The sequence below is a fragment of the Castor canadensis genome, chromosome 10 (assembly GCF_047511655.1).
Source record: "Castor canadensis chromosome 10, mCasCan1.hap1v2, whole genome shotgun sequence".
NCBI lineage: Eukaryota > Metazoa > Chordata > Mammalia > Rodentia > Castoridae > Castor > Castor canadensis.
This window is the reverse complement of record NC_133395.1, coordinates 56956803-56970393: the sequence shown is the minus strand read 5'-3', so window position 1 is coordinate 56970393 and position 13591 is coordinate 56956803. Positions and strand designations below refer to the sequence as shown.

Genomic DNA, 13591 nt, shown 5'->3' with positions numbered 1-13591 from the left:
TTCAAGGGTGTCTAAGATTGGGAAAAAGGTCAAGAGATAAAAATTTTAAGGGAATTAATTCTGTTCCACAAGTAACATTAATATATAAGAGAGGACAAATTTTAAAAATTTTGAAATAGGGCCTACAGGGTGGAGCTCAGTGCTAGAGTAGTGCTTGCCTAGCATGTGCAAGGCCCTGGGTTCCATCCCTAGCACAAAAACAAACCAAAAAAATGCCTGAAGAAGTGATGCATACCAACTGCAAAATAAAAAGCCCCAAAGCAAAGCATTTGGGTTTTATTTCTGAACTGGTATGAAGGTTCCAAGTTCTGACAATAGATTCCCTTTCCAGCTGAAGGCCTCCTCACTTTAGGCAAGAAGGTAACCCCCTTGAACTCTTTCTGTTTGTCCTTCAGCTCTGGCCGCTCAGGCCTATGCTCTTAAAGAAGAGAATGACAGTCTCCGATGGCAACTGGATGCCTACAGGAATGAAGTGGAGCTGCTGAAACAAGAAAAAGAACAGCTTTTCCGAACAGAAGAAACCCTCACCAAGGATCAGCAGCTACAGTTCCTGCAGCAGACTATGCAAGGCATGCAGCAGGTACTGCCCGTGTGTGCAGATACATTTGTGGTTGAGAGAGAAAGGAACATGGTTATCCAGTAGGGATGGCATTGCAGACATTTGCCAGAAAGGTGGGATGAGAAACAAGAACCAAAAGACTAGTTTGTAGGAAAGGAAAGCACTCATGGCTGTTTGTAGAACGGTAGACTTTGGAGAAGAGCCAAGCTAAAGAAATACATTGAAGAAATACACCCTGGAGACAGAAATAAAGAGACAGAGTGTAGGAGGTTAAAGGTTATGTATGAAGTATAGCCTCATGGCACATGGTCAGCAAATCCTTGCTAATCAGAACACAAGTGTTTTGCGATCAGAGAACTTTCTAATTCAAAGAGCAAGACTGATTTTTACAAACACAGTTTGTTTGCCTTCAAGATCAGTGTTAATATACATTATATTGTTTCCACTTCTGAATTATACTTAGGTCTTGTCAGGTTTAAGGAATGATTGTTGATGGACTGGATGTGCTCCAAAATTAGGACTAGGTAACTTTACAAACTGGGCCATTGCTGTGCATTTGTTGAAGAGAGCCAAAACTTCTAACTAAGACGTTAGAAAGGAGATGGAAGCTGTGGGCTTTGGAACAGGAAGAGGGAATGTGTGCACTGAGAAATAAGAGGTGGAAGGGAATGAAAAACCCGAGCACTGGCAATTGGGGGAATAGAAATCAAAGACTCATCACTGGATTCACATTTGAAAACATCAGTTGATATATGAAAATCTTAAGATATTTTGGCCTTTGAGTTTTCTTAGAATAATAAAGCATAAATTATCATAATCACACATGGGTATTTTAATTAACCCCTGAATATATAAATCCAACCAATATTTTTTAGATAAACCATTGTTTTTATTTAAACTAGAGAAATGCAAGTAGGATGATGAGAGGCTAAAATATATAGTCAGTAGGTTATTTTTTTTTAATTTTCCCTATTCATATTGACTGTTCTCTAAGACTAGGAGTGTGAGTTGCATACAAGAGTGTTTTAGTGATTAGAATGACTACCACAGAAACGTGAACCAGACAGGGAAAAATAATTGAGAAGAAAGGAAATAAAAAAGAATCATGGATTGGGAAGTGAGCAAGTTAATGACCAGGTCACAGAAATTATGTCTTAAACATCTCTTGCCATTTTAAAGCAATTTTTGAGTCTTGGCTCTGAGTCTTAACTAGTTGATGTTCACAGTGTGTGTTAGACTAATCAGTGAGATTCAGAGGGCAGAGCCAGCCAGGAAAATGTCATGACAGTCATTGCTCAGGTCCCTGTACTTGGAAGTCGATGTAACAGCTGCTGTGGAGGCTCCTCAGGTTGTCCATTTGCCGAACATGGGGTGTGAGAGCTGGGAGGTGGGGAGGGTGTTTGCTGAGATGAGAATCTGTAGATTTCCCCAAAGAACATGACCCAGAGATAGCCTTCAAGCTGCTGTTACACTTCAGACAATAGGCTCTTCTTTTTCCTCTAGATAAGATGACTCTAATTGCTTTAAAAAGATATAAACCTTAAAGGCTGTTGAAGATCCAAATCTAAAAGAAGTGAGAAGAGGTTAGGGTATGCTGCTCAACCAGGGAGATGCATGGTGGGATCTTAGTGCCAAGGGCATTGGGTCATGCACCTTGTTGACAAAGCCAGTGTGATGAATCCTCAGCCCACTGAAGGAGGGGTTGTATTCATGGAACATCTCATCCATTTACAGAATCTCTGTTTGATAGCAAATGCACTTAAATATGTTTTTTGTTCTGTTTTGGAGGGTTTTTTCCTAGTGTGGTTTGGGTTCGTTTCACCAACAGAAATGTATTGTCTCACAATTCTCTGAAGGCCACAAGTTCAAGATCTAGATGTCAGAAGGACTGGTTCTGTAAGGAAGGAACTGTTCTGTGCCTCTTCCCTGTTGCTGGTGGATTGCTGGCAATTTTTGATATTCTTAGTTTGTAGACACATCTCTCCACCCTCTGCTTTCATTTTCACGTGACATTCTTCCTGTGTGTTTATAGCCAGGTTTCTTAAGAGTGCAGTTCATATAGGATTAGGAGTTTGTCCCAGCCCAATATGACCTTGTCTTAGCTAATTATATCTTCAATGACTCTTTTCCCAAATAGCATCACATTCTGTGGCACAGAAGATGAGGACTTCAATATATAGATGGTGGGGAAGGGATGTGGAATAACCCATAACAGACACATGGTGATCAAAATATATTTATTAAATAAATGGATGAATGAATGGGCAAAGGCCCAGAAGCAAGAACTTGCATGGTGCCTGTGGAGTTCTGGGTTGCATGGAATCTGTGCATCAAAAAGAGCAAGACAGGGAGTGGTGTGGAGATACCCAGAGTACATGTGATACCTCCTTAGCACACAGAAGGGCTCAATTCACCTTATCTTCAATGGTTTTCATTTTTACTAGTTGTCAGGCTTTAAAATACAGGTACTTTTTAAGAGTCAGATTTCTATCATAATCTATCATGTCTGAATAAACATTTGAACACCACCAAGAGGATATCTCTTGATGTTGAAACCTATCCTCAACCTGCCCCTGACCACTTAGGAAACCATGGTCTCATATAAAAGTCAAAGAGGAAAGAATGGGGCTGGCCTCCTGTGTCAACCTTCCATCACTGTAACAAATACCTGAGAAAATCAACTTATAAGGAGGAAAAATGCATTTTGGCCCATGATTGATGAGCCCTGTTGTTTCTAATGAGACAGAACATTATTGCAGGGAGTGCATGATGGAGCAAAGCTGTTCCTCTCATGGCAGCCAGCAAGCAAAAAGAGAGGGAAGAGGCCAGGGTCCCAATATCCCCTTCAGGTTTACACTCCCAGGGGCCTAACTTCTTCCCATTAAGTCTTTAATTCCTAAGGATTCCACCACCTCCCAATAGTGTCTCTGACTGGTGACCAAGCCTTAGCATTTGGCCTTTGGGGGCATTTAAGATAGTCCATAACACCTCCCATATGTTATCATTCCTGTGATCTATCTACGCATGAGAAATTATTTTTTGTAACAAACAAAACAAAATAAAGAGCCTAATGACCCTAGAACCAGAGGACAGTTTTTAGAATTGCCTTCAAGTTTAGCCAAAAAGCTTCTAATGTTTCTTTTAATTCTTTAAGGATACGTTCACTGACATGCTTATGGAGAAAACATCATGGGCAGGGTTTCTAAAAATGAAAAACCTCTGGGTGACTTTGCCTGGATATTTCTATGTTTATCCCTGCACTGTGAGTCACAATTTAATAATACTAGAGGTTTCATACAAAAGGAAATAATAGCTTGTAGCCATGGTAACATGGTAGGTTTCACCATGTTGTAAGACAGCAATGAAGTTAACCTGTCACTGCTGTAGAGAGGGTGCCATTGTTGACTTTCATGTGTATCTCTAAGTATGTGAAGAATACATTTTTTGCAGTGCTGGAGATTGAACTCAGGGCCTTGCACATGTTAGGCAGGTACTCAACCACTGAGCTACATCCCCAGCCCAAGGATGAATGCATTTCAAGCTCTTGGTTGCCTTCAGATTGCATCACTGAATTGTTTGGCTCAGTTTATTAAGGTAAAGGTTACAAATGATAAAATTTACTTTTGTTAAGTGTATAGTTCTATGAATTTTGACAAATGCATATAAGCATGGAGCCACCAGTACCACAATCAATCAATACATTTTGCCATTTTTAGAGTGTTGGATAAGCGAAATCTTATGGTATGCAGCCCTGTGGCTGTTTCCACTTAGCATAATGAACTTGAGAGTCATCTGTGTTGCTTTGGATATAAATTGTTTATTCCTTTTTATGCTGAGTAGTGTTCCATTGTAAGAAATACTGTTCATCAGTTCATGGATATCTGGGTGGTTTTCAGTTTGGGGTAAATATGAATAAATCTGCCATAAATATTTATCTGCAGACTTTTTGTATAGGCCTAATCTTTCATTTCATTTGGGCAAATACCTAGGAGTAGGCTGGTTGAATCACATGGTAAGAGACTGCCATACTGTTTTCCAAAGTCTCCATATATGGTGCCTTGCCACGGGTGTGTGAGAATTCTATTTGTTCTTCGTCCTCACTGGTCAGCACTTGTCAGGGTCGATTTGTTTTATTGTTTTTAGCCACCTTAGTAGGTAGATGTTGATAGATCATGGTTTATCCAAACCTAAATTTAAATACTTCTATTTTCATCCATGAGAAGAGATCAAAATTTCATATTTTAAACATAAAATTGAAAGTCAGATTTTTGTTGGAACCTGTGTCAATCATATTGGCAGGACTGGTCAAGGTTCAGGTAACAGGATGCTGTTAAACTGCTGAGCACGAAAGTGGATGTGGATAATATGATGGCCAGAGGCTCCTGTGACAATGCTTTAAGCTGATACTTTTCAAAAGTATTAGCAAATCTAGTCTGAAAGCCAGATATCTTAGGCCAGTAAACCGCTGGCCTATGTATCTTCCAAACGCTCTTAGTGTGCCATTAGTGAGGCAAGGCTAGTAAGCAAGGGAAGATGGGAAAAAAGCAGGAAAAGGAAGCTTGCTATGATCAACACAATTCTAAACGTTAATTAGCAAGTACTCTTCTCTTTATAATCGATAGGATATATGTATAGTTTCTGGTACTTGTTATAAAATCTCATTAATTCAGACTAATTTTATGGAACATGGAAAAATATGCTATTACTATTTTCCTAAAATTTAAAGTATTTAGTAAGGTAAAACTATCACCAGTTAATTTTCTCAGACATTGGGCAAGGGCAGGCTTTTGGAATACGTATTAAACAGTAAGTAAAAGTGTTTCAGAATTGGAGCATTGGTATGTGTAACCACTTGAACTTAAACAAGTCTTCTGTAGTCTCATTTAAACTGATTACTTAGTAAGTATGTATCTTTTTTGGCAGTACTGGGATTTGCACTCAGGGCCTCACACTTGCTAGACAGGCAAGCTACCACTCAAGCCATGCCCCTAACCCTTTTTACTTTACTTTTTGAATGGAGGTCTCACATTTTTGCTGGCCCAGGACAACAGTCCTCCTATCTGTGCTTCCCACATAGCTGGGATTGCAAGTGCAAACCACCATGCCTGGCTTGTTGGTGGATACAGGGTCTTGCTTGCTACTCTTTTGCCTGTGCTACCCTCTAACCATGAATCTCCCAATTTTTGGTTCCTGGGTTCCTCGCCTAGTAAGAACTTCTTTGAGAGATAAAGAAAAGCTTATACTGGGTTCCTCCCTTAAATTCACATGTAATGAAGTTTGATGTGCATATGTCAAAATCAAGACCATAAGTGACAGCAAGAGTGGGACCAGGAAATGAAGGTTGCTGTGGTGATAGTGTTGGCTGTGGTTGTGGTGATGGCTGTGGAGGTGAGGGTATCTTGGATAGGGATGTTGGTGCTTTTGATGATTAGAGAATTTAGCAAAAGATATCATTTCTTTATCAAAAATTGTCTCTCAAAAGCTATAGAAATTCTGGAAAGTGCAACAGCCCCAGGACTCCAGGCAGCTTCAGGAGGCTGTGCCACAGAGAATGGCATGATCAACGTATACACAGACAAGAGCGAGGCGGCATGGAAAGGAGTTTGTGACAGGAGTCTTCCTTTCTCTTCATCACTTTTCACTTTGGCGTTAGGTTTTTTAATTTATTCCTGAAATACCCACTAGTAAGATGGACTTAGGGTGATGTTCCTTACCCTTTTTCTAACATTTTCTTCTTGTCTCTTTCATCCTTTCTATTGAAGTTTCTGCCTGATAATCATTTTATTTCCAAAGTATATTTCATTCTCAGTTATCTTTTCATTCAATCTTATTCTCAAGTTATGGATAAAGTATCTTCTCAAATCTTTTTGAGAAAGCTATTTAGAAATTTTTAAATTATTTTTGTTTCTAAATCATTTCTATTCCCAGATTTCTTGTTTGGTTTTAATGTTTAAGCCTCTCTTTATGAACAGGCTTCTTTACAAGTGAGGTGATGGTTTGCCCTCTGTTTAGAATTAGACATGAGGGCTTGGTTTCCTTTTCTAGGAAGCTATGTGGGTTTGGTCATTTTTGTACCCACGCCTTCTGCACAGCCAGGTCTTTCTCATATGTAGTAGTTATCTAAGAGCTCATTGACCAGCAGGTTTCATTTTAAGAAGAACTTAGAATCCTACAATTGTCCAAATTTGGCATATATTGTGAGCTCCCTTTCTGGTCTCTTTGTTCTCAGAAGTTTATTCACTTGAATTGAGTCTCTAGAGAAAGGGAATTAATGCATGCACACATGCACTCTGTATCTGATATCTTGAACAGAAACCTGTTTCAGGGTTTTTTATCCTTAATCCTTGAATAAATTTCTGGTTAGCACATGGCTGGTGTATGGGGTGGAGGAAAGCAGTTGTTCTGGCCATCCGGAAATGTAGGGAAAGGAAGAACAGCAAGCTCATTTTATGGATGTCTAGGGAAGGACTAAGGAACTTAGAGCAGAATATTTTAGAGTAAAAATAGCCCACCATGCTGGGTTTTAGAGAGGGAAAAGAAGACAAATAATCAGGGAACAGTAACATGGAGAGGCTGAAATATGCAATAAAGATAGAGAAATGGCTACTCTCTCTCTATTTTCAAAGAGAGAAGGAGGTAGGAAACTAAGAAAAAGCAAAATATAGAAAAACAAAATCTGCTGGTATGGAGAAGCCCAGGCTCCCATGGCAGTGAAGGACATCCCAGATAGGGCTGAGGACAGACCAAAATAATGGAAAATGCCATGGGAGGAACAAATACTTCTTCCATTTTATTGTTAAAATAAAATGATTTTAAGGAAACTGTCACAGAGAAGAACAAGAAAAAGGGAAAAGGAGAAATTTCTCTAACAGAAGAAATTCCAGCATTTTTATTATGATAAATTTTATCCTAGAGTTTTTATGAAATACCTAGATACTAGATGTTGAGTGTAGAAAAACTAAAGATAAGTTATTTGGAATTTAAGTTGCAGTGTATCTGGAAAATCTGCCTTTTAAGGAGAGTTCATGAACCCCAAAAATGTCCAGGTAGAAGGACGAAATAGCACATCCATGATGATCTGGTTGTTGACTCATTCAGGAAGATGCTTTGTAACTATATTACCATAATGTCTTTAATATATGAAATCATTATATATCAGTGCAGAAAAGATCCAGTACCACTGCACAGAACAAATGCATGTCATTAAAGTGTGGAGAAAGGGACTTCTTCTAGACTTTTATATACAAGTCGTAAAGGCTTCAGCTTGAAAAAGTTAAAAAAAAATACATGTGTGTAGTATAAATAGATATTCACACACATCTGAAAACCCAGAGTCTTTACAAGCTGCAGCTTCAGAGACATGCCGCGTGTTTACCCGATTCTATTCCAACTGCCCAGGTGCAGTTTCTTTCTTGCTGCATAGAAAATAATTTACAAGACATTTCTCACATTCATATTAAAAGCCACTGGTATTTTACTAGATTGAGAAAAATCATAAATAGGAAATTTCTTACATGGTCAGTCTTTAAAAGGGTTCAGTGATTAAACAAGTTCACAAGAGTCACCAAATTTTGAGTCCACAGTGGTCTTCCTTTCTTTTTATATCACTGTCCCAGAGTCCATCATTTCATTTTCTTCCCAGTCCCACACACCTTGGGACCATGCATTGTAATAGTCCAAGTGATGAAAGCTCATTAGCCACCTCCAGGTCATTTGTAGAGAGCCTGCTGGCAGTTCCTGTGTTTTCTGACATCTGCAGCTGGCCTTCCCTCCACATCTGAAGAAGGTAGGTGTCCCACTCTGTGTGAGGTTCCAGAAGAGATTGTTAGCTCCATTTGGAACCAGAAATAGAAACCAGTGTTCCAGTTCCGGCCCAGGGCTTTACATTACCAAGCCCTGCCTGTGTGACTTGAGGCGTGATCACACCTGACATCTGTTTGGGATTTGAGAGTTTTCAAACCACTTTCGTGTCTGACTCTGGACAAGATAGAGACTGAGACAAAGACTGAGAGTGAAGATAATGCAGAGGAAACCTCCCCGTGGTTTTTGTTGTTGTTGTTGATTTTTGTTTGTTTGTTTTAACAGTTTGGAACAAAGATGGGCCACTGGGTGTTATGTTCTCTTCCCCAGATGGAGGTCATAAAGTGAGGGAAGAGATAAGCTTCAGCATGTCCATGCATGAATAAGAAGATGAAGGTGCTGAGCTAGTGGAAGGCAGAGGTGGCTCCCACCTGACTGTCTTCTGTCCTGCTTTGGGAACACCAGGCTATCTATGCTTAGGTTTCTTCACCTGGAGGGTGAGCTGCACTGAGCTCGGAGAGGCTTTTCTGTAATAAAATGAAATCTCACATATGAACACAATTTGAAGAACTATTATACAAAGGCAGACTGTGATGGCCATATCCTGGAGAAAGTATGAAGGGCTGAAGAGGTTTAACATAAGAATCAAGAATTCACAAAGCCTGGACAAGTCCAGGTCCAAATTCCCTGATCCTGTGTGGCCTGTACTGCTCCTCCTCTCAGCAGGAAGACCTCTCCCTCCAGCTGCCTCCCAAAAGGGCCTTCATCTTACTTCACACTCCTCACAACAGCTGGGGAGCCTGACCCAGCCTAGTTTGACAGGTTAGACCTGAGACCTGGAAGGTGTCAGGTGTCTGGCCCAGGGCACCAGGCCACCTGGCAGAGTCTGAACTCCAGCCCAGGTCTGTCTGATCCTTATGCTCTCTCCAACCCCATAACTTTCTGAAACATGCTTGAAAAGTAATACCTTAGAACTTAGTCATCCTGGCAGCAGATGCCAGGGAAGATGTAGCCTCCCAGTGCCTGGGATTGCAACAGTGCTGTTTTCTTGACTCAGTTACAGCTCCCAATTTGGTTTTTGCCTCAGCAGAGTAAGAGGCAGTAAAAGGAAAACAGTATATATGCAGGTTTTATTTATTAAATAAGAACTGTGAAAATAAATCATTTCTGGGAAGGGAAAAAAAGCCCTCATTAGACTTAACTATAGGAGGCTTCATCTGATCATTAGTTCTCCATTTCTGCCATTAATTAATCTGGTCATCAAATACATCCTTGTTAGTAATCATTCCTTCTAAGAATAATGAGGCCAGCAGACACATCAGTGTAGCAGCTAGGTGTAGAAATAATGGCATCGCCCTGCAGACCAGTAAGATTGTTTCTGCCTTCTGCAGCATTTCTGACATCTGCAATGGGAAAACCTGTATCTCCAGTAGACTTGCAGCTGTTGCCAGGATAGAGGAGCTTTCCTTTTCCCAGCTCTGTATTGGCAGCAGGGGCTGGATGACCTTTGAATGACCTTCCCTTTCACCACCTTTTGTGGAAATTGCCTCCTGACTTATAGGCCATATTGCACTACAAGTACCAGATTTATAGTGAAATGGCTCTTTTCTTAAATGCAGTAAATCAAAACAGGCTTTTGCTGCTGACACATCCTGGCCTTCTCCTCTGACCATTGCTGACTCTGTCCCTCCAGCCATGGACACAAAAATGAATCCATGTAGTCTGGCCTTGACTTCATTTCTTTATACTCGCCAGTGCACAGAAGCTGACTCATTCATGCTAAAACCCCGAACCCACCCAGCACCATGGCTGCCTGCATGGAACATAGCAGGTGTCCTTGTTCCAGCCACAATGATGCTATTACCTACTCTGTGAATGAGGATGCAGTTTGGAAGGCAGTGAACTCCAGGCTTTTGCCATGCAGCTGGTTAGAAGAGGTAGCAGGAGGGTTAGGACCACCAGCCAGCCTCCTTCTCATCAGAAGGGAAGGCTGTGACAAGAAAGCAGGGATAAATGTGGTGTGACCAAAGGAACACAACCTGGAAACAAAGAAGAAAGAAGAGTGAGTCAGAAAAGGAGTCCTCTTTATCTGAAGAAGAGAAACACAGATGGGAACTGCAGTTTCCCTGGGTCTAGATTTGTTATTTTAATTTTTGTTTTATTTTTCTTTTTTCAAAAGAATATATACATGATACAAAAAAAACTTGAAAGATAAAAGAAGTGTATGAAAAGAAATGAAAATCATTCATAGTGTCTCTACCAGTATAACTGCTGTTAACATCTACAAATGTCCTTTCAGACTTTTCTCTACACATATATAAATGCATAGTAGCAGTCATGTTCAAATACTGAGCAATGGGATAGCCATAGTTAGGTAGTTGGGGATTCTGGAACTGTAACCAAAGTGTGGAATTGGGAATTCAGTCCTAAGATATTAGATAGTTAGTTAAAGACTATGTTTTCTCCTCTGTTTAACAAAGTACCCCAAATAGTCATCAAGGGAAAGTTAAACAAAGTTACTGCCCAATGTGGTCCTCACTTTACAGACCACCCTCTTCCCTCAACAGATCAGTAAAAACACCAGTATCATGAAGTTCTTATCTGATGCACCTTCTTCAGTTTGGTAATTATGTTTTCAGTTACTGTGCTTTTGGCTCTCTCCCATGCATGCGTTGTCTCTCTCTCTCTCTCTCTCTCTCTCTCTCTCTCTCTCTCTCTCTCTCTCTCTCTCTCTCTCTCATGCACACACACACACACACATGCACTCATGTCCTAGAGACACCTTTAGCAAATAGCTATGACAGTCTTATTTTCTGAAAGTTCTGAAGAAGAGAGATAAGGAAAAAATGTATCTGAACTTTGGTTGTAGATTTCCAAGAAAGGAGTATTACAGTACAATAGTGCTATAAATGAAAGACCGACACAGTGACTTTTTAGAGCTTTATTTTCTTCTTCTTTTTGTTTTCTTGATCTGTTCTGCTGTCCTGCTATATAGTGACATTTCATTTCTTAGGCCTTCTATCAGCATCACCACCTGAATTTATACAAAGCCAGTTATCACTCAGGTATTCAGTCAGAGTGGGCTTCACTGGCAAGTGTGGCAACTGTCACTTAATGGTGCTGGGGATATATGTTCCCACCCATGACTTACATCTGATCCTGAGTAAGTCATTTTCTAAGATTGCATTAGACTTTTCCAATTACTTAAACACAAAATGGCACATGACAATTCTGTCCTTTGTAATCCTTCTTTTCTCTGCCATTTGCATTTCTTGTCTTCAGTGTCACCCACAATTTCTGTCAGGAAAATCTTAGTCATGCCTAACTGCAGTCTCCAAAAAGGAGCTGTCCTGCTGAGTTTCTCTTTGCAAAATCCTTTTCCCCGATTATCCTCCTATCATTTGGGGAGAAGGAAAAGGAGGGTGCTCGTGGTATAGTTTTGTATTTCTACATCATATGGACTCAGATTGGTTTGCAGAGAATTCCGGGTGATTTGAAGGCAGCTTCCAGGTTTGGGCTTTTTCCCTCCTGACCCTTGGGTCCTAGGTGATGAGGCTGGTCTTTTCAACCTACTTTTCAGCAGATTGACTTGTTTGATTTTAAGTCCACAATTTGCTGGCCATTTTTCCTATGAAGCCCAGGCTTGTTTTGGGGTATATAGCCCCCTACCACACACACACACAGAGCAAAACAAAAACAGCAACAAAAGGTTCAGTGTAAGTGATACTAATGGGAATTCTGCTTTATATATAAAATTTGGAATGGATTTACTTTTTACTATTACTGTTGTAGCAAGAGCACTGCAAAATACAGAATGTTAAAAGAAGGAGGGACATCAGTAAACCCCAAGTGCACCCCACTTACTGCACAGATTCCATCAAATCAAGAGGTTCAGTCACTGAGCTAAGTCCAGTCCCCCATCTGCATCTTTCTTCACACTGTCCAGAGCTTTTGATTCCTTTCCTCAGCCCAACCACCCATCCTTCCCATTTCTACTTGTCTCCACTCTGAGAATCTTTTCCTTTCACAGGTATTTATTATTTGATTCTGTGTGTTCAGACACAGGGGCTGAGATATTTCTCTATATGTTAGATAAATGCTGTTTTCTCTTTTTCTTCTGATATTGAATGGAAGTAAAAGTAATTCTAGCACCTAGGCTAATTTAGCAGTTCATATCCAACAGCTATCTGAATGAATGTATGAATGAATGAAAACCAAAGTTGAGTTAGCACACATTTGACCCTCACTGGCTGAACACTCTAAATTTTTTGAGTTTCCCTGATTCTTAGTCTCTGCTGCTTTCCCCACTCATACCCAAATAAATAATCCCATCTCAAGGACTGAGTAGGTTTGGATTTCTGGAAATTTGCTTCAGTATAAGGATGGCTCCACCTCATCCTATCCTTAGAGGTCAGTAATGCTCTTGCCACAGTGAAGATGCTAGGAAGCCTGCACGTCAGAAATCTCCTGCAATGCAACCAGTGTTGCCCTGCAGCTCTGAATGACGGCTGTGACCTTGAGACATAGGCCACCATGCATCGATGCTGTGTGTGTGAGCACAAATGTCCCAACAGATGTCTTTCTACTATTCAAATGCTTTAAGAAACTTGGCAATTCCTAAGAGATGACATATTTACTTCTGCCTTGTCTACCAAGGAACCAAGGCTCAGAAAGGATAGTTCCAAACCAAGAAGTAGAGTGCTTAAAATTTCTCCCTAATTATTTCTCCTAATGCTGAGAGTGAGAGTTAAAGGAATGGAGAACATGCCAAACACCAACTTTTAGGTGAAAGACCCTAGAGATGTCAGGGAAAGAGAACATTTCTCTAAGTAGCTCTTCTGTCCCTAGTTCTTCTTGATGTAATTGACTACGTTTGTCCTAATGAGGCATTTCCATAGCACGCAGCCACTACAAGCTCAAGCTGTAAGACTTGTATAGAAAACTGTACTTTTTCCCTACAATATTTACAAAAATTAACCTTATATTAGTCCTTAAAGCAAACCTCAGCAAATTTCAAAGGAGTGGTATATATCATCTTTTCTGACAACAACAAAGTTGTGAGAACTCAATGCCAAGAAAAAGAGAACTAAAATAAATCCTCTATATTCAGAAAGTTGAAAGCACACATCTAAATCCATAGGTCCAAAAAGAAATTAGAATTGTAACTTAATGCTTAGAGGTGATTGATAAATTAAATACAACCTGTGAGAGGTGTTTAAGACAGAACTAAAG

At 40.1% G+C, this 13591-nt stretch overlaps 1 protein-coding gene across 15 annotated transcripts in view; it reads left to right on the top strand.

Moving 5' to 3' along the window:
• Nucleotides 1-13591, top strand: part of Enox1 (ecto-NOX disulfide-thiol exchanger 1) — a 554869-nt gene that overhangs the window by 454888 nt on the left and 86390 nt on the right. For all 15 annotated transcript variants that reach the window (XM_074043338.1, XM_074043336.1, XM_074043331.1 and 12 more), the window contains one exon: nucleotides 396-580. In XM_074043338.1, the coding sequence (XP_073899439.1) occupies nucleotides 396-580 (185 nt within the window). The remainder of the gene's footprint in view (nucleotides 1-395; nucleotides 581-13591) is intronic.